Raw genomic sequence first — 21,425 nt, forward strand, 5'->3', positions numbered from 1 at the left:
CTACGTTTTGCAATCGGAGAGGAACATTTCCAATTCGTGGCTCTCCCCTTCGGGTTAGCCACGGCCCCTCGGGTATTCACCAAGGTCATGGCAGCAGTGGTTGCGGTTCTGCACCTCCAGGGGTTGGCAGTGATTCCTTACCTGGACGACCTTCTAGTCAAGGCTTCATCCAGTGCAGACTGTCAGCGGAGTGTCTCGCTCACTCTCACCACTCTAGCCCAATTCGGGTGGCTTGTCAATCTGCGCAAATCCACTCTGACTCCGACCCAGAAGCTCACGTACCTAGGGATGCAGTTCGAGACTCTGCCGGCACTTGTGAAGCTGCCCTTAGTCAAACAGCAGTCCCTCCAACTGGCGGTGCGCTCTCTGCTGAGGCCCCGCCGTTATTCCATCAGGCACCTGATGCAGGTGCTGGGTCAGATGGTGGCGTCAATGGAGGCGGTTCCCTTTGCCCAGTTCCATCTGCGTCCTCTGCAGCTGGACATTCTCTGCTGTTGGGACAAGCGGCCTTCCTCCTTGCACAGGCTAGTGGCTCTGTCGCCACAGACCAGGAGCTCTCTTCAGTGGTGGCTTCGGCCCCTCTCTCTGTCTCAGGGGCGCTCCTTCCTGGCCCCGTCCTGGGTGATCCTCACCACGGATGCCAGTCTATCCGGCTGGGGAGCGGTATGTCTCCACCACCGAGCGCAGGGCACTTGGACTCCATCCGAGTCAGCCCTCTCGATCAATGTGCTGGAAACCAGAGCTGTGTTTCTACCTCTCCTAGCCTTTCACCACCTGTTGGCGGGCAAGCACATCCGAGTCCAGTCAGACAACGCGACAGCGGTTGCCTACATCAATCACCAAGGCAGGACATGCAGCCGCCTCGCAATGTTGGAGGTTCAACGCATCCTTCAATGGACGGAGGACTCCAAGTCCACCATATCCGCAGTCCACATCCCAGGCGTGGAAAACTGGGAAGCAGATTATCTCAGCCGTCAAACCGTGGACAGTGGCGAGTGCCATGTATTTCTTATAACACACACACATACACATATATATATATATGTGTGTGTGTGTGTGTGTTATAAGAAATACATGGCACCTGCGTACTCATATCTGCAAATCACCAGGTCAGTTTTACCATATATTATTAATAATATAATAATAAGTTTTATTTCTATAGCGCCAACATATTCTGCAGCCCTTTAGAATTCAGAGGGGACATGTACAGACAATATGAGACAATACAAAATAACTAAATTAAGATACCAGGAGGAGTGAGGGCCCTGTTCGTAAGCTTAGTCTATGAGGGAATAGGGGAGGCACAAAAGGTGAATGGGGGAGAACATGATATTATTGAATATGATAAATAAAAAGCCCGAAAAGCAATCATGCTATTGTACTATTTCATCGCATTTGGAATTTTCTTCCCATTTTCCAGTACACTATGTGGTAGAATGAATGGTGTCATTCAAAAGTACATCTCGTTCCTCAAAAAAAAAAAAAACCTCATATGGGTATATTGACGGAAAAATAAGTTATGGCTGTTGGAAGAAGGGGGTGTTAAGAACAAAAATGAATAACGTAGACTCATCCTGGGGTGAAGGGGTTAATGATCAGTTGGTGACCTGCAAGAGAATTAACTAATTGTGCCCTGCTTTCCTTGCATATTTCATTAAAGCATAGGGCCCTGTTTAACAAAATGATCAAATTTTGTTTGATATGTAGAAAAACAGAAACATAGGTGGTGGCAAAATGAAAAAACAGTTTTAAATCGTATCCGTCGTTTTAATTTTCATTTTATAAACCAATAGTACACATGAAAATATCCAGCTTTGTAATATAGCTTATCAGGTACATTTTGCTTCTTTCTCTACCAGAATTGATCAGTCATTATCAAACTTCTCAATTCTGGGGTAAAATCTGTATTCAGAGAAGACTTTCCCATTACGGAGATAGGAGATGGCAGTTGGTGCTGATAAGTCTATCTATATAGAAGAGGGTGGAGGGGGCAGAGCACTGCCACTAGGTCCTTCCTCTGCTGCTGACTCCTCCCTTTTTCACTAGCTTTTCCCTTTACCACTAGCTCCTCCCTCTGCCTCCCTTTATGTTTTTTGTTTTTTTTATTGTGAGGGGGGGAGTATTGGGCATACACATTATTACTGTTTGCCAAGTTCAATCTCATTCATTTCTGCAGAACATTTAGGCCTGTCCACTTATACTATTTTTGATGTATTCAAGTAAGAAACAGAAATAATAGAAAAGTCAAGATCCCATGCTTTTTTTTTTTCTTTTTGAATGGGTAGCAGACAATATTATTTTGTCTGCCAAAAAGCAATAATTAGACATAGCCAAAATAAACTGATGCAACGTAATGGCATTTTTTATGAGGAAAATCCCGTTGAGACATTAATAGAACGGTGCATACAGCTTTCCATAAAAGTGACTGATCACATACTGCAATTGCAGTGTAAAACAGCCTAAGGGACTGTGGATGTTGCCTTTCTTTCAGTGTTTTTTTTTTGTTTGTTTTTTTTGAGTGAAACCTGAGAAGTTTCTCTTCCAAAACTCTGCAAAAAAGCCTCTGTGTGCTCCTACTTTAAGAATATATTTACACAGCAAGTATTAGTAGTGGTGTGGCTGTGTAGGCGCTTGTACCCCAATAAATATGAAGCCTGTCTCCTTGGAGATCTGACGTGCCTTCTGACCATGTAGGTGCTTATCCCCCAATAAAAATGAAGCTTTTCTCCGTGGAGATCTGACGTGCCTTCTGCCCGTGTAGGCGCTTATCCCCCAATAAAAATGAAGCCTTTCTCCGTGCAGATCTGACGTGCCTTCTGCCCGTGTAGGCGCTTATCTCCCAATAAAAATGAACCCTTTCTCCGTGCAGATCTGACGTGCCTTCTGCCCGTGTAGGCGCTTATCTCCCAATAAAAATGAACCCTTTCTCCGTGCAGATCTGACGTGCCTTCTGCCCGTGTAGGTGATTATCCCCCAATACAAATGAAGCCTTTCTCCGTGGAGATCTGATGTGCCTTCTACCCGTGTAGGCGCTTATACCCCAATAAAATGAAGCTTTTTTCCGTGAAGATTTGATGTGCCTTCTGCCCTCATTTGTATTTCGTTTCTTCACTAGATTTCCCATGACTGGCACATTGGACCTACACAAAAAACGCTTCATTTTTTTAGGGGGAATAGCGCCTACACAACCATAACACTACTAAAACATGGTGTGTGGTTCACTTTCACCGAATTGTGAAAACAGTTATAGGAATTATCTATTCCAATAGTTGTTCATTGTTGACTTTTGTTTTTGTTTTTTTCTTCAGATGTTGGACAGCCAGGAACCGAAATATTTAACATGCCAGCCATTACTGGATCAGGTAACGAATTCGTTGTTGTTCAGTTTATATAATGTCTATAGAGAGCCTTTCAGGTCACCCATGTGTCGTTTCATGGAGCATTTCATTGTACCGATCTCTCTAATTCTTTTGTTTTGCCCCTCCCCCACGTTCCCAGGACCAATTGGTTGCAGAACACAGACTGTGCAGGAGAGCTCCAGCAGCAACATAGGGTTGGAGGCCATAATTAGGAAGGCCCTAATGGGTAAATATGATGAGCAGTGGGATGACCGCTCAGCACTCAGTACCAATGCTTTTAACCCTTTGAATGCCAACGCAAGCCTGCCCTCTGCTATTCCCATAACTGCTGCTGATGGACGGAATGACGACATGCGGTCCTTGCCAGGTCTGCAGCTTTATTTTTCATTTCACACTTTTGCTCTGTTCTAATGTGTATTAATTTCTTTTATTTCTGCTTCTTGAACTTTTTTTTTTTCTCTTATTCTATAGCCTCCCTCTCTATTAACCATGTAAAGCTCTGCCTGCCTCCTGCATCTAGCTATTGATGCTCCTTTCCGTTAGCTGTAACACGGGAGCAACAATTGTGTGGTTATTCCTGTGTTAGACATATAGCAAATGTAAAAAACATTAACTTAACATACACTGCAGTTTGTGAAGCATGGCCGCTAATTGACATTGCAGTGGACTACTTACATTACACAGCTTTAATACCAACGTTCTTTTGCGTTCTTTGGTGCAACAGACGTGTTCGACAAATGCTACGTCTGTGCTTAAATGAAAAAAAAAAAATCAGTATTAACCCCTTCACGACCATGGACGGATATATCGGTCATGGAGCGTGTCCCGTTAAGCCCCGCCCCCTGCCAGGCGGCGGTCGGCACACATCAGCTGTTTTCAACAGCTGACATGTGTGCCTCCTAGCCGCAGGTGGAATCGCTTCCACCCACGGCCATTAACCCCTTAAATCTTGCTGCCAAAGTCTGGCAGCAAGATCTAAATGCGCGCGGCCATGTTTTTTACTTACCGTCGCCCCCACCGGAAGTCACGTGCGTGATCACGTGACTATCGGTGGTTGCCATCGTAGCACAGGGTCATGTGATGACGCCTGCAGCTATGATGTTTCACTTTTGTTTTCCCTTGGCACGGAACAGAGGGAAAAAGAAAGTCACTGTATCTGCTGTTTACAGCTGTATAGCTGTTATCAGCAGATAGATAGTAACGATCGGATTGCTGATCGCTATAGCCCCCTAGGGGGACTAGTTTTTAAAAATAAAAAAACCCCTAAAAGTTCAAAACACCCCCCTTTCACCCCATTGAAAATTAAAGGGTTAAAAAATAAATAAATATACACATATTTGGTATTGCCGCGTTCAGAAATGCCCGATCTATCAAAATATAAAATCAATTAATCTGATTGGTAAACGGCGTAGTGGCAAAAAAATTCCAAACGCCAAAATTACGTTTTTTGGTCACCGCAAGTTTTACGCAAAATGCAATAACAGGCGATCAAAACGTAGCATCTGCACAAAAATTGTACCATTAGAAACGTCAGCTCAAGATGCAAAAAATAAGCAGTCACTGAGCCATAGATCCCAAAAAATAAGAACGCTACGTGTTTCGGAATATAGATAAAAATTGGAGGACAAGGAGTACAGTGCAAATAAGTTTAATAGAGGGTAACTGGCACAAGAAGGATTAGCAGCAGACAAGCCGGCAGATAAAACAATTGTACATAAACCAATATATGTTACATACATATAAAAAATGGTAAGTCATAGGCTGGGTCAATGTTAATACATACAAAAAAGCATCCAGCACAAATTGGGCATGATATAGAGTATAGACAATTGTTAGGATAAAAACCAGCACTTGAGGTAGCAGGGATACGTTCAGTCCATACAATAAGACCCAAATGTCACTTAGGAAGAAGCTACAGGTGCTGGTAGAAAGCAAACTCTGCAAAAACAGAGTGAATGGTAAAACAAAAGTCAAGGCTTAACAGTCAAAGATGGACAAATGTAGCCACCATAAAGTGCTAAATGGATGCACATAAACAATCAGGTATAATTGTGAGACATAAAAATTGGATTAAAACCCAGCCAATAGAGTAAACATACCCATAGAAAGTACAAAGCCGGCCTGATAGCAGCAGAGCGGACCCCCCAGTGAGAGCCCCCACGTATACGTTTCACAATCTCTGTAATCGGATTATTTCATCAGGGGGAGGTGGAACGCTGTGAGGCAGCCATGTGTATTTATACATGGCGCCCGCACGCGCCAGCTGCTCCACCCCCTCATTGTCAGCGCGACCAGCCAATCGCGGCTGGTACCCAGCGCCGTCGACCGTCAACGCCCCTTAAAGGTAGCGCGCATGCGCAGAACACGGGGACGCGTCACCCGCGAACCGCGCATGCGCGCAGGCGATAATGACGCCGACAGAGCCGGGCCAGCAGGCCACTGACGCAGCCGCGCCAACAGGGGGAGGAGAAGCGAGAGCGAGCATGACAGACAAAGATACATGGTCATGAAGGTATGACATGAATAAGAGAGCCTATACTATGACAAAAAATATGCAATATTAAACCCCAGTCGTGGCACAAGAGGGAATAGTTAATGTATAACCATAGCACAATGTCCAGGATGATAATCGAAAATATATATAAGTAAATATGAACACTGTGCCACTAACGAGAAGACAGATATTATAACACAAGGTATTTAGTATCACTTCAAAGTGTCCTAGTCGTGGCACAAGAGGAAAAATAATCAATATATAATATATTATATGAGCCCCACATCCATAATTGAATCAAAAAGTATAAGTAAAAAGGTGTGAACAGTGTGACACTGAGGACAGATCAAATACTATAACCCAAAGTATCAAATATTACAGCCAGTATCCTTAGTCGTGGCACAAAAGGGACTAACTAAATAACTATCAACAGTGCCACACTGGCGGAGAACATGTATATTATAACAAGGACATTCAATGTAAAAAGTCCTAGTCGTGGCACGAGAGGGAAATAATCAACATATAACAACTCCGTAATCATATAACATTGATGAAAAAGCATATATTAAGACACAGAGTATACAGTGTTACTACAAGTAACAAGTCGTGGCATAAAGAGGAAGGTAATCAATATATAAAAAGGCTCCATGTCGATGTTAGATGTCAAAAGCGTGGTTCCAAAGGAGTGCCAGCAAAGTTGAATCAGTGATTCTAAAAGGAAAATATGCAAAAATTAAAAACAAGGCACAAAAACCAGGGAGAACAAAGAAAAGAGCAGTCATCGTAAGAAGGGTGCAAAACTCAGATGCTCATTAAGTCCCCTCGGGGATAATGTTCCCAAAGTGTAAATCCAGCGTGTTTCATGCTGGGCAAGTGTTTTTACGTACATTGCCACCCCTCGCCCCTTCATGTATAACATCAATGCCCCTGATGCTCAGGGACGTTGGGTCACAATCGTGAAAAGCACGAAAGTGACGGGGAAGGGTCTTCAGGGTGGAGGTGTCAACCACTGTCCGGGCCGCAGCAATGTCCCTCACATGCTCCCTCACACGTCTGCGCAGCTCCCTACTGGTGAGGCCCACATATATCATGTGGCACCCGCACGTGGCATAATAAACCACATTGCTGGTGCCACACGATATGTAGTGGCGTATATCAAAACTGCGCAGACCGTCAGCAGAGGTGAAGGTAGAAATCCGAAGGACATTGCTGCAGGCCAGACAGTGGCCACAGGGAAAACAGCCCCTGAGGGGAGTACCAAGATCCAAAAAGGTGGTAGGTTGATTTGGAACATAGTGGCTCCGTACAAGCATGTCACGTAAATTGCGTGACCTACGAGGCGTCATCAGAGGGTTTTTGGGTAAAAGATCACATAAGGTAGAGTCAGACAGGAGAACATTCCAGTACTTGCTCAAAATAGATCGCATATTGGACCATTCATGATTGTAAGTGGAAATAAAACGAATTTGGCCAGGACTTGAGGAACCACCGGTTTTAGCCCCACCACTATATAGTAAAGTGGATCGAGGAGTGTACTTTGCTCGTAGATAAGCCCGTTTTATACTCCTATTACTGTAGCCCCGTTCTTGAAAACAAATTTTTAAATCTGCCGCCTGTTCCTCAAAAATGTGTTTCGGAATATGGCGCAAAACGTGCGCCACTTTTATTGGACAAACTTGTGAAATTTTTTTTAACCCCTTAGATACAAGTAAACCTATACAGGTTTGGTGTCTACAAACTCGCACCGACCTCAGGCATCATACCCACACATCAGTTTTACCATATAGTGAACACCGTGAATAAAACATCCCAAAAACTATTGTGCCATCACACTTTTTTTGCAATTTTTCCGCATTTAGAATTTTTTTGCTGTTTTCCAGTACAGCATATGGTAAAACTTATGGTTTCATTTAAAAGTACAACTTGTCCCGCAAAAAACAAGCCCTCATATGGCAAGATTGATGAAAAAATAAAAAAGTTACGGCTCTCGGAAGAAGGGGAGCAAAAAATGCAAAAACGGAAACTGCCCCGGGGCTGAAGGGGTTAATGTGCAAATCTCAAGATCTGCAGCACAGAAAAATATGAACCCATTGGAGATCTTATCACATGGTCCTACCATTTTGTAGAATAACATCTCGCCTCCAATGCCTGTTACACGTATTCTGAGCTGCAGACCTTTTATTTTCACTATTTAAAATGCTGGGTGAGTTCTTATATTCTCAGCCAGAATGCCAAGAATAACATTTTTTTTTTATGCAGAAATAAATTCTAATATTATTATTTCAAAAATTGTTGTTTATGCACTTTTCAAATATCCCCACATGTTCCAGCCTACCATAGTGACCACTGAAACAAGTAACTTGCTTTGGACCATATCAGCAAAGGCATATCAATTTGAGTATGTGTAGAAACCTTTTACAATAATTTAGGGTTATTTCTCTTTCTTTCAGGCAGTGGAGGGAAATCAAAGATTTCCAGACCGAGCAGTCGGAAGGTGAAGTCACCTGCTCCTGGACAACCTTTAGCAGAACGACCTCCTTCTGCTTCATCCGTTCACTCAGAGGGTGACTCCAACAGGAAAACACCATTATCAAATAGAGTATGGGAGGAAAGGCCGTCCTCAACAGGTAAGGAGGAATACAGTCTATATACAGATGTAGCATTTTTAACATGACACAACTAAGTTTATAATGAAAATCAAGCAAGTTGGGCACTGCAGTACTGGGCTGTGTAGTGGAGCCGTACTCCCAGGTATCAGCGATCAGCTGTTCCAGGACTTCTTAGCTACTCCAGGTGGTGCTCTGCTTGCAGCGTGGTCAAGATACAAGTGATTCAGGTAAGGCCTCTTTCACACATCCGTGTCTCCGGTACGTGTTTGGTCCTTTTCCTCACGTACCAGAGACACGGGCACACGTGTTCTGCCATGGACCGTGTGTACGTGTGGCGCATACATGTGTCCGTGTGTTTTTCTCCGGCATCATGGGTGTCACACGGAACGCATATGGACCACACGGACGTGTTCCATGTGACACGCGCCGGAGAAAACACACGTGTTTGAGAAAAAAAAACTTTACTCACCTTTTCCAGCCCTCCTGTCTCTGCCGTTGCTGTCACTTGCTTCCGACCGCCGCTCATTATGCTCATTGAATATTCACCTCACTGCGGCCGGAAGCTGCAGCAGTGGGAAGTCGGCAGGACCGAGAGCGAAGATCAGCACCACGGACAGCAACGCCAGGGACAGGTGAGCAGAAAGTTCCCGTTCTAACAACGGAGAACGCACGTAGGCCATAAACATGGCTCACGGAGGGCAAAACGCACCTCTGACACATCCGTGAAAAACGTGCGTGGTTTTTCACGAACGTGTGAAAGAGGCCTAAAGAATGAAAAGCGGCAGCTCACTCTGGGAATATGCAATGTTTATTCTGTATACAGAATAAACAGTGCATATTCCCAGAGTGAGCTGCGGCTTTTCCTTCTTTACCTGGACAACTAACTTTATACAGCAAGGTATCTTAATGCAATAAACAAACTTGACTCTTAACTTGACATGTTCCATGGCTTGTGCTCTATTATAAGTTCTAATTAGACCTCATGAAAATAAGCAAATTTGCAATTTACTGCTGTCATTCTCCTGCTGTAAGAGTTTTTATCTTGTGTAATGTACAGCTTGTTTGCAAGGAACTCTGCCACCAGATCGAGGATGCGCAGTAGCTATATTGCAGAAAAGATGTTAACGCCTAAGCTACTAGTAATCTCTCTCCAGCGCTTTGATTTTTATATAGCAGCCAGCTGCTCCCCTCCCTTTCTTGTGGTCCTGGTTAAGCTACTCTTAATAGTCCTACATTATCACAATCTCAATGCTCCCAACATCTGCAGTTTCCAGAGCAGTTCTCCTAAACACAGCACTCCTTTTCCTGAGCCGTGAATTTCTTGAAATGATCTGGTATATCTATATACAAATATAGTGATAACCGTGTAGGCTTCAGAACAATGACAAGATAAAACAATCACTGATCTCGGGGAGACCAGCCAGAGAATACACTGCCGGCAGCCAACGAGGGCGCTCAACACAGTGAAATCCTAGGTGCATTGGCCCCTGGGAAATATGCAAATCAAAAAAGTCCATGGAGACTCTGTTAGGAGTCTCGACACAGAAACTCCCTCCGGGAAGGACCTAGCCAAGGAGTGGCTCTTTTTAGGAGGCCACCATAACCACCATATTAAGTGGCCCTTTTAGTCAATATTCAACTCTTTGACAAGTTTAAAGACATGACAAGGGAAATACCAAGTCCAGGTATCCATCCACAGACAGCTGCCCTGGGGTATTGCCCCTCATCAGTGTGGAGCAGGATTCTGGCATTGCTCCCACCTGGCCAGAATCCTGCTCCACACTGATGAGGGGTAATACCCCGGGGCAGCTGTCTGTGGATGGATACCTGGACTTGGTATTTCCCTTGTCATGTCTTTAAACTTGTCAAAGAGTTGGATATTGACTAAAAGGGCCACTTAATATGGTGGTCTCCTAACAGAGGCTCCACAGACCTTTTTTTTGATCAGAACAATGACAGTAACAGAAGGAAACTGTGGAGGGCTGTCACTCACGGAGAATTGTTCCACTCCCCCAGCAACCAGGAGTTAAAGAACTTAAAGAGCTTTGACCTGCCTTAAGCTGGTGTCACACACAGCGACAACGACGTTGCTGCTACGTCACCATTTTCTGTGACGTTGCAGCGACGTCCCGTCGCTGTCGCTGTGTGTGACATCCAGCAACGACCTGGCCCCTGCTGTGAGGTCGCCGGTCGTTGCTGAATGTCCAGCTTCATTTTTTGGTCGTCACTCTCCCGCTGTGACACACACATCGCTGTGTGTGACAGCGAGAGAGCGACGAAATGAAGCGAGCAGGAGCCGGCACTGGCAGCTGCGGTAAGCTGTAACCAGCGTAAACATCGGGTAACCAAGGGAAGACCTTTCCCTGGTTACCCGATATTTACCTTCGTTACCAGCCTCCGCTCTTGCTGCCAGTGCCAGCTCCTGCTCTGTGCACATGTGGCTGCAGTACGCATCGGGTAATTAACCCGATGTATACTGTAGCAAGGAGAGCAAGGAGCCAGCGCTAAGCAGTGCGCGCGGCTCCCTGCTCTCTGCACTGTGACATGTAGCTGCAGCACACATCGGGTTAATTAACCCGATGTGTACTGTACCTAGGAGAGCAAGGAGCCAGCGCTAAGCGCAGCTCCCTGCTCTCTGCACATGTAGCACAGCGACGTTATGATCGCTGCTTCTGCTGTGTTTGACAGCTAAGCAGCGATCATAACAGCGACTTACAAGGTCGCTGTTACGTCACCGAAAATGGTGACGTAACAGCGACGTCGTTGTCGCTTAGTGTGAACCCAGCTTTAGTTTTTTTACATCATGCTGTGTGTTCAATTAAAGAATGCTACATCTGTAAATCATTGATGTTTAATAAAGGGAATCTGTCAGCAGGTTTTTCCTATCTTATCTGACAGCAACATAATGTAGGCATGGAGTTTCTGAATCCAATGGTATATCACAGATTACTGCCTGAAGCCATTGGTAAACAATTTAAGAATTTAGATTAAGGAGCACAGCAGTGCTGACTGAGCTACCCTGTCCACACCAGGCTCTCCATAGAGATTGTGCATGAACTATGAGATGTCAATCACAGCAGGGGACATGTTGAACTGCTGTGCAGGTGAGTTTGTAGTCCTGTAATGCTAATCACAAGGTAATAAACTCTTTAGATTATGTAATAAACTGCATGCAGCCTGATAAGATAGGCATAGTTGCTTTTTGTTTAACTCTTAAGGCCCCTTTACACACTGAGACTTTCAGCAATCCCACCAGCGATCCCAACCTGGCCGGGATCGCTACAAAGTCTCTGGTGAGTCGCTGGTGAGCTGTCAAACAGGCATACCTGGCCAACGACGCAGCAGCGATCCGGACCTGCAGAACGACCTAGCTAGTCATTGGGGACGTTGTAAAGCAGCTTTTTGAAAGAGAAGTCGCTAACGAAGTCGCTGTAAAGTCCCCTTTACACACTGAGACTTTCTAGCAATCATGCTGCACAGCGGGAAACAAAGGACCAAAGAATGGTACTGAGAGATGTGTAGTGATCAGCAACCTCACAGCAGGGGCCAGGTCGCTGATGTGTTTCACACACTGCAATGTCGCTGGGGAGGTCGCTATTACGTCACAAAACCGGTGACGTTACAGCGATGTCGTTTGCGATGTTGCAGTGTGTAAAGCCACCTTTACAGCATGCTGTCCTCAGCTTATAAAGCAAAAACCTGCTGACTGATTCCTTTTAAGCACCTTTCTTCTCTTATACTAGTGGGGGGGGTTATTTTTTAAAAAAGTATCCTTTATTGATTTTGCAAAAAGAAATTTTTAACACCATTTTACAATTTTGCATAAACTCTGCCGTAACACACACTCCCCGACCCCCCCTCCCCCCGAACCCCACTGTGCCAACACTACCAAAATTTATGCAAAATAATAAAAGGTAGAACAGGGACTCAAACTCAGCTGAGCATAAGGGCCGCACATATAAAAACATTTTATTTGGGGGGCCGCATTCAATTTATTAGTGATACCATATTCTTGCTATACACTTTTGGATCACATTTTTGAACATTTTTTTCTCGTTTATTATAACAAACGTGCACTTTTTTATTTCAGTTTTATATATAAATATTTTTTTGTGATAAAAAAAATTGCATGCTTTACTTTGCATTTTTTTTTTACATTTTATCCCATTCTTGTAAGTATTATTGTTTTACAATTAGCACCATATAGTAATTTTGGCCAGCATTTAGTAGTTTTGTTCCCATCCTGGTCCTGCCCTTGCCCCATTTAATAATGTGCCTTGTCCCCTTCTTGTAGTAATATCCACATCCTGTAATAATGTGACCATTCTTGTCCCCTTCTTGTAGTAATGTCCCCATCCTGTGGTAATGTGATCATCCTTGTCCCCATCCTGTAGTAATGCCCCCATTCTGCAGTAATGTGCCTATACTTGTCCCCATCCTGTAGTAATGTGCCCATGCTTGTCCCCTGTAGTAATATTCCCTTTTCTAGTTTCCTTGTAGTAATGTGATCATCTTGTTCCCTGTAGGAATCTACTGATGTTTGTCACCATCCTGTAGTAATGTGCCGATCCTTGTCCCCTGTAGTAATGCACCATCTTGTCCCCTGTGGTAATGTGCTCTTGCTTGTGCCCATCCTTATCCCCTTGTAGTAATGTGCCCATTCTTGTCCCCTTGTAGTAATGTGCCCATCCTTGTCATCTTGTAGTAATGTGCCCATCCTTGTCCCCTTGTAGTAATGTGCCCATCCTTGTCCCCTTGTAGTAATGTGCCCATCCTTGTCCCCTTGTAGTAATGTGCCCATCCTTGTCCCCTTGTAGTAATGTGCCCATCCTTGCCCCCTTGTAGTAATGTGCCCATCCTTGCCCCCTTGTAGTAATGTGCCCATGCTTGTCCCCTGTAGTAATATTCCCTTTTCTAGTTTCCTTGTAGTAATGTGATCATCTTGTTCCCTGTAGGAATCTACTGATGTTTGTCACCATCCTGTAGTAATGTGCCGATCCTTGTCCCCTGTAGTAATGCACCATCTTGTCCCCTGTGGTAATGTGCTCTTGCTTGTGCCCATCTTTGTCGCCTTGTAGTAATGTGCCCATCCTTGTTCCCTTGTAGTAATGTGGCCATCCTTGTCCCCTTGTAGTAATGTGCCCATCCTTGTCCCCTTGTAGTAATGTGCCCATCCTTGTCCCCTTGTAGTAATGTGCCCATCCTTGCCCCCTTGTAGTAATGTGCCCATCCTTGCCCCCTTGTAGTAATGTGCCCATGCTTGTCCCCTGTAGTAATATTCCCTTTTCTAGTTTCCTTGTAGTAATGTGATCATCTTGTTCCCTGTAGGAATCTACTGATGTTTGTCACCATCCTGTAGTAATGTGCCGATCCTTGTCCCCTGTAGTAATGCACCATCTTGTCCCCTGTGGTAATGTGCTCTTGCTTGTGCCCATCTTTGTCGCCTTGTAGTAATGTGCCCATCCTTGTTCCCTTGTAGTAATGTGCCCATCCTTGTTCCCTTGTAGTAATGTGCCCATCTTTGTCCCCTTGTAGTAATGTGCCCATCCTTGTCCCCTTGTAGTAATGTGCCCATCCTTGTCCCCTTGTAGTAATGTGCCCATCCTTGTCCCCTTGTAGTAATGTGCCCATCCTTGTCTCCTTGTAGTAATGTGCCCATCCTTGTCCCCTTGTAGTAATGTGCCCATCCTTGCCCCCTTGTAGTAATATGACCATCTTTGCCCCCTTGTAGTAATGTGCCCATCTTGTCCTCATCTTGTAGTAATGTGCCCATCTTGTCCTCATCTTGTAGTAATGTGCCATCTTGTCCCCTTCTGCATTTTACTTCAGGTGAATGATTTGCAGTGCCATGCAGAGGAGCTCTCTGTGCATCTTTACTAATGGCAGCTGCCGGCCAATTAGAGGCCGGCAGCTGACGTCATACACCCACGACAGCTGTTGGCCTCTGATTGTCCGGCGACTGCCATTAGTAAAGATGTGAAGAGAGCTTCTTTGTGTGGCACCGCAAATCATTCACCTGAAGTAAAGTGCTGGCAGCGACGGCCCTGTGTACATGGCTGCAATCGTCACGAGGTCTTCTGGCTGCAAGAAGCAGCCTCCATGGGCTGCATGTTTGAGAACCCTGGTCTAGCAGACAGATAGACTAATATTTTTAAAACAAAAACACACGTGTTTATGGAGTTCATGGAAATATTCAGTTGTATGGTTTTCATACGATCCACATATATTGTTACATATTGCATAAATTCTCTCACGTGGTGCATCCAATCACAGTTTTTGTAATTAACAGACAGACAAAAATAGTAGTTTATAAAGCTTTAATAGCTTTATTCTTTTCTTTTTCTTGCAATTCTGCAAAGCTCTCTAATATACACATCTCAATGTACATGTACAGTACATTGTTTCTTTACCTATGATTTCAATTAGGTTGTGCCAAAAAGGTTACATTTTTGAACACCGCACACTCTAAAGAGGGCTTTACACGCTGTGAGATCGCTGGCGCACATCCGGCGTCGTTAGCGGCATCGCAGCTTGTAACACGTACGAGCAACCTTAAACGATTGCAAAAGAGACAAAAATCATTGGTTTTGGAGAGGTCGTCCAAACACCAAAAATCGTTGTATCGTACGTAGCGATGTTGTTCCTCGTTTTTGTGGCATCACACATCGCTATGTGTGACACCGCAGGATCGACGAACATCTCCTTACCTGCCTCCATCGGCAATGCGGAAGGATGGAGGTGGGCGGGATGTTCCGGCCGCTCATCTCCGCCCCTCCGCTTCTATTAGCTGGCCGCTTAGTGACGCCGCAGTGACGTCGCTATGACGCCGAACGCACCTCCCCTTTGAGGGAGGGATTGTTCGGCGGTCACAGCGACGTCGCGGACAAGCTATGTGCGTGTGACGCTGCCGTAGTGATAATGTTCGCTACAGCAGTGATCACCACATATCGCTGGAACGACGGGGGCGGGTGTTATCGCGCTCGACATCGCTAGCAATCACTAGCGATGTCGCAGCGTGTAGAGTAAACAAACAAAACCAACCGCTTCCCTGTAGTGGCAGTTTAACAATCCTGCATCTCAAAAGAAAAAGATTAAAGCTGCACTCCAGCATTTTTTTTCCATTGGGGGAGTGGTGCTTCCTGACTCTAGTATTATGAATACCTGCCATTGTCTTCAACTTTTATCGGAAGTCAGAGGGTAATGGTCACAAGCTCTCAAAGCAAGTCTATAAGGACAAGAATGAGGCTCTCATAGACTTGTATTGAGTTGTGATTTCTAGCTCACTCCATGAAACACTGGAGAGATCTGGCAGGTCACAAACTGTTGGATCCAAATAGAAAAAAGTAGTAAGTCCAGCACATATAAAAAACGTAGGTTATGTTGGAATAAAAAGCGGGTTTCTTATGTGCTGGACTCACTACTTTTTTCTATTTGGATGCTTGGAGGTGATTGTCTGCACTGGGTACAGGTGAGCTGGGCTTTTTGTTTTTTCTCCACTAACTGTTGGAGACTGACAGGAGTGGCAGCATTAAAAGGTGAAGTCGTGGCTGGTAAGGCCTCATTCACTCGTCAGTATTTTTGCATCGTGTTTGTATGCCAAAGCTAGGAGTGGAACTTGCAGATATAAACTATAATTGAAAGATTGACACCTGTTCTGTGTTTTGGAGAGACTCCTGGTTTTGGCATACAAATACTAATGAAGTACTGATAAAAAAATACAGATGTGTGAATTAGGCCCAAGTGCAGAGCACTTAATTACAAGCACCACTCTAGTGGTACAAAAAAAGTCTTGGAGTGGTGCTTTAATGGGAGTCTAACGGCACAGAAATCAAACAAAGTACAGGCGCTCGGTGCACCTTCTTGCCTACTTGCTTTCCCTCCATCTCCATGTCCCCCTTTTCTTTGATCTTTCTGGATTCATAGAGCCAGAAAAGGACAGAGATAGATGGAAAACAAGCCGGTGGGATGGTGCTCTTAAGTGTTTGTTTCCGCCATGATGCACTGAATGATTGTACTTGGTTTAAACAGTCATTCTGTACTGACAGTCCCTTTAAAATATAAAGCAAAAGGTTTTTATTCTCAAAAGGTATATTGAATACCAGCGAAAAAAAACTGCATGCTCTTTAAATTAGACCGTGTGAATGGGGCTTTAGGACTTATTGCCTGAAAAGAAGTCACTGCGTAATAAATACTGAAATTTCTACAATTTCATTAGATTTTTATTATCCACTTGTGCTGGCTTTGAAGGATGTGACTAGTGTTGCCCACTCTAAGTGATCAATCAGAAAACTTATTGTCTTGCATATCATCTGGCAAGGATTGTCAAATATTGACTAGAGCTTTAACCCTTCATGTGTCTGTTATCATTAAGGAGATCTAGGGTCCATATATGGTACTGCCATGTGCACAGACACTATATGGAGATACTGAGCTCCTTCAGATGGCATTGCATGCTAATTTTGTGAGACACTATATTCCCCTAAAAAGTGTCCTGTTGGGTAGAATAAGTCCTAATATAGGTTATAATGGATCGTATTAAGGAAAGCATGATCCTGTATTAAATGAAAGGCACAGTGAGGACTCATGGCGGCTATGCTATTTACTCCATACATTACCAATTCTGTTTTTCGTTCCCAAAATCAATAGGTGTAGAAAACCATTTTTCCTTGTAGGGCATTTAATGTGTTTGATTACTTTACTCTTGTATAAACCTTGTACAATAATTCTAACGCTGATGTTCTTATTTACTTTAGGGTCAACACCATTTCCATTTAATCCATTAACAATCCGGCTCCCTACCAACCTAGTCGCTGCTCCATCCTCAACAGCCATTCCGCAGAGCAACTCCTCCACCCCGCAGAGGGCACGTGATGAAGAGCCTAAACCACTGTTGTGTTCCCAATATGAGACACTCTCTGACAGCGAGTAAAAGCATATTTTGTCACTATTAAAACTGGCCATGAAAGGATCTCCGCAGCCAATCGGAACGCCTATCAACAACCAATGTGATAGAAAGACTGGGAAAAAGGAAAAGTTTTCTGAAAAGCCTTAAAATGACTCCCTAATCTTCAATTGAGGGTCCATATGTTTCTTCAGTTTCTGGCACACAACTTCTCGCAAATGAGTAGAATGTCCCAGACCTCGTAGAAGATTGGATTTTTCAGCTCTATACTCAGGGGATATTTCCACCTGGTGCTTTGCTACATTGCATTGGTTTGTTAACAAAGCTGACTCGTAAGCGTGATGACGTATGTCTGTGTACATTGTATATGTATGTACATGTGTTCATATGCACTTAAGATATATACACACATTCCAATTTATTGCACACAGACCTAGCAATGCAGAGCAGCTGCATGCATGGCCATTGCAGAACTGTTACCAGTTTGGTTAGGATCCTACCAAAGGTTCCCTTACCATGTGTTTCTTCTCCCTGATGCATCAGTGACAGCACTTAGTATGTTTTTCCCGGCCCTTACCCTTCCTTCTGGAACGGTCTGCTGAAGGATTTGTAGTGTAATGAAGGGGCGACCTTTTGTGCAAACACTGCATGTTCTCTCCATGTTGCTGGTGCACCCTCACTGTACATAGTGTGGCACAGACCTACACATAGATGTACATGTAGGTTAGTCAGTGTCACCAAGTCCTAATGATGCTGACATTTACCCTCAAGTCTTATTTTTTTACATTTTTTTTTTCTTTTACTGCCAATAGGCAGCTGAGAAACAAGACTATAAAGGACACAAAGGTTTTAAAGTGGAATTTTATTCCTGTGATTGTATTAATGATTGTTGGACAGCATTTTGGGGAGATCAACAACCTCTTCCTATCGAACTGCTTAGCCTTGGAGAACACTCAGTATCTGACAGTAAACAGGGTATGCTTTTAATAGCACGTTCTCAAAATATAGTTCCCTTTGGCATAAAAAAAGGGCAGTGTAAGACTTGGTTTGTTTATATACTTATTGGTTTTGAGACGTGTGACAGCACTATCGAGCATAGAAGTATAAAGCTCCAGAATGTTTGACCACATCCCGTAGACTGAAATTGGCCTAAATGTTACTAAGACTGGACACCCTGCTCGAAGAAGGAAGGTTGCGTCAATTTGTCCTCTTTTCTTCAGTGTGTATTTGCCTATATACTTTTTTTTTTTTTCTTCTATACATATATACACACTTGGCTTAGAACAGAGGTATGAGCACCATATTGTCAGACTGTACTACTAAAGGAGCCGCAATAAAATTTTGACAGAATGACCGCTACAAACATAGAATATATTTAGTGCTCAGTTAAATGAGCGATATTCAACGTTACAACTCTTCTAATTCTATTCTGGAGCTTAGCACCAAGAGATGGGCAGACACAAAGGACATGGGCACATTGTGAAATGTGATAGTCCCTCCTGCCTCGGGCCGCATAGAACAGTATCGCGGGCCACATGCAGCCCCTAGGGCACATGTTGTGCATGTATGGCTTAGATGCTTAACCTAAAACCTATTCTTACCACTTGCTTACAGCCTTGTATTAATAGGAACTTGGTACATCTGTTGATGTGACTTGAAAATTGACTCTCCAAACCATAGTTTTGGGTGTTATTTTATTTTCTGTAAAGCAAACATGTCATGTATAATAAATTGTTTTTGTTTTGTTTTTGTTTTGTTTTTTTACAAGGAATGATATAGTAACTATATATTGTGAAAAAGAAAATAAATTAAAATATTACATTCACAGATTCCCCAATATATTTACTTATAGGGGTTGGCATTTTCTTGTATTTTATTCTTATATGGACTAACAGTTGAGATATTGATGCAACCACACCACTATTGCACATTGAGAAATGAAAAAAAAATACTGGGTCTTTGAACTATAGCTATGTAATATGGTATATAGAAGCTACATTTTTTTCCCATGGGATTTATTTGTAGCACAAAAATAGACCACACATCTAGCATTTGGGGTTTAAAAGCTACAGATTGGCAAATCAAATGCTCTGTTTGTACATGAATGGGGGTGAAAATATACAAACACAACATACAGAGGCACTGCACAACCCTGACTGATGATTTAGATCTACGCATTTCCTATTTTCTCTTCCAAACTGCTCTAGAAATACATGTGAACATTTGCTCTCAAACTTTGCGTAAGACATTTGCTGCAAAATTCCAAACAGTTGTAACAATTTAGTTTGAGAGATCATGTATGTAACTTGAAGAGATCTGCTATTTCTTTACAGCTCATACACCCAGATAACTGTTACTTTACAGCAGGGGTCCCCAACCTTCAGCTTGGGAGCCACATGTAACTTGTAGCCCTGTGATGTGTGGCTTGTAGCAGTTTTCAAGTTTGTGCATAAGCACCAGATCTACAACCCCTGGCAAAAATTATGGAGTCACCTGGCTCAGAGGATGTTCATTCAGTTGTTTACTTTTGTTTGTTTTTTTTAAAAAAAAAAAGCAGATCACAGACATGGCACAAAACTAAAGTCATTTTAATTGGCATCTTTCTGGCTTTAAGAAACAGTAAAAAAAAAATCATGAAAACATAATGTGCTAGCCAGTAACTGTTACTTTTCAAGACCAAACAGGTGGAAAAATTACGGAATCAATCAATTATGAGGTAAAAATAAGGGAATCACCCTGTAAATTTTCATTTCCAACACATAACACCTGCATCAAATAAGATCTGAGATCATTAGTCTGCATCTAAAAAGGAGTGATCACACCTTGGAGAGCTGTTTCACCAAGTGGACTGACCTAAATCATTGCTCCAACACGAGAGATGTCACTTGAAACAAAGGAGAGGATTATCAAACTCTTAAAAGAGGTAAATAATCACGCAATGTTGCAAAAGATGTTGGGTTTTCACAGTCAGCTATGTCTAAAATCTGGACCAAATACAAACAACATAGGAAGGTTGTTAAAGGCAAACCAAGGAAGACATCAAAGCGTCAAGACAGGAAACTTAAAGCAATATGTCTCCAAAACAGGAAATGCACAACAAAACAAATGAGGAACGAATGGGGGGAAACTGGAGTCAATGTCTGTGACTGAACGGTAAAGGCCCCGTCACACACAGAGATAAATCTTTGGCAGATCTGTGGTTGCAGTGAAATCATGGACATATTGTTCCATTTGTACACAGCCAGAAACCTGGCACTGATTGTCCACAATTTCACTGCAACCACAGATCTGCCGCAGATTTATCCCTGTGTGTGACAGGGCCTTAAGAAACCGCCTAAAGGAAATGGGATTTACAAACAGAAAAGCTAAACAAAAGCCATCATTAACACCTAAACAGGAAAAAAAAACAAGGTTACAATGGACTAAGGAAAAGCAATCGTGGACTGTGGATGACTGGATGAAAGTCATATTCAGTGATGAATCGCGAATCTGCATTGGGCAAGGTGATGATGCTGGAACTTTTGTTTGGCTCGTTCCAATGAGATTTATAAAGATGACTGCCTGAAGAGAACATGTAAATTTCCACAGTCATTGCTGATATAGGGCTGCATGTCAGGTAAAGGCACTGGGGAGATGGCTGTCATTACATGTTCAGTAAATGCCCAAGTTTACATTGAAATTTTGGACGCTTTTATTATCCCAGCAATTGAAAGGATGTTTGGGGATGATGAAATCATTTATCAAGATGATAATGCATCCTTCCATAGAGCAAAAACTGTGAAAACATGTCTTGAAAGAAGACACCTAAGTTCAATGACATGGCCTGCAAATGGTCCGGATCTCAATCCAATTGAAAATCTTTGGTGGAAGTTGAAGAAAATGGTCCATGACCAACCTGCAAAGCTGATCTAGCAACAGCAATCGGAGAAACTTGGAGCCAGATTGATGAAGAGTACTGTTTGTCACTCATTAAGTCCATGCCTCAGAGACTGCAAGCTGTTATAAAAGCCAGAGGTGGTGCAACAAAATACTAGTGATGTATTGGAGTGGTTTTTTTTTTT

The 21,425-nt window shown here is 43.3% G+C and overlaps 1 protein-coding gene across 16 annotated transcripts in view; it reads left to right on the forward strand.

The window, feature by feature from the left end:
* Positions 1–19,110, forward strand: part of NCOR2 (nuclear receptor corepressor 2) — a 601,679-nt gene extending 582,569 nt beyond the window's left edge. For 14 of the 16 annotated variants that reach the window (XM_075322517.1, XM_075322568.1, XM_075322580.1 and 11 more), the window contains 4 exons: positions 3,309–3,362; positions 3,499–3,726; positions 8,304–8,480; positions 17,216–19,110. In XM_075322517.1, the coding sequence (XP_075178632.1) occupies positions 3,309–3,362; positions 3,499–3,726; positions 8,304–8,480; positions 17,216–17,391 (635 nt within the window). In that variant the 3' untranslated portion in view covers positions 17,392–19,110. The remainder of the gene's footprint in view (positions 1–3,308; positions 3,363–3,498; positions 3,727–8,303; positions 8,481–17,215) is intronic. The other 2 variants (XM_075322586.1, XM_075322624.1) reach the window with 1 other exon arrangement.
* Positions 19,111–21,425: the final 2,315 nt, after the last annotated feature.

The sequence above is a fragment of the Anomaloglossus baeobatrachus genome, chromosome 1 (assembly GCF_048569485.1).
Source record: "Anomaloglossus baeobatrachus isolate aAnoBae1 chromosome 1, aAnoBae1.hap1, whole genome shotgun sequence".
Classification (NCBI taxonomy): domain Eukaryota; kingdom Metazoa; phylum Chordata; class Amphibia; order Anura; family Aromobatidae; genus Anomaloglossus; species Anomaloglossus baeobatrachus.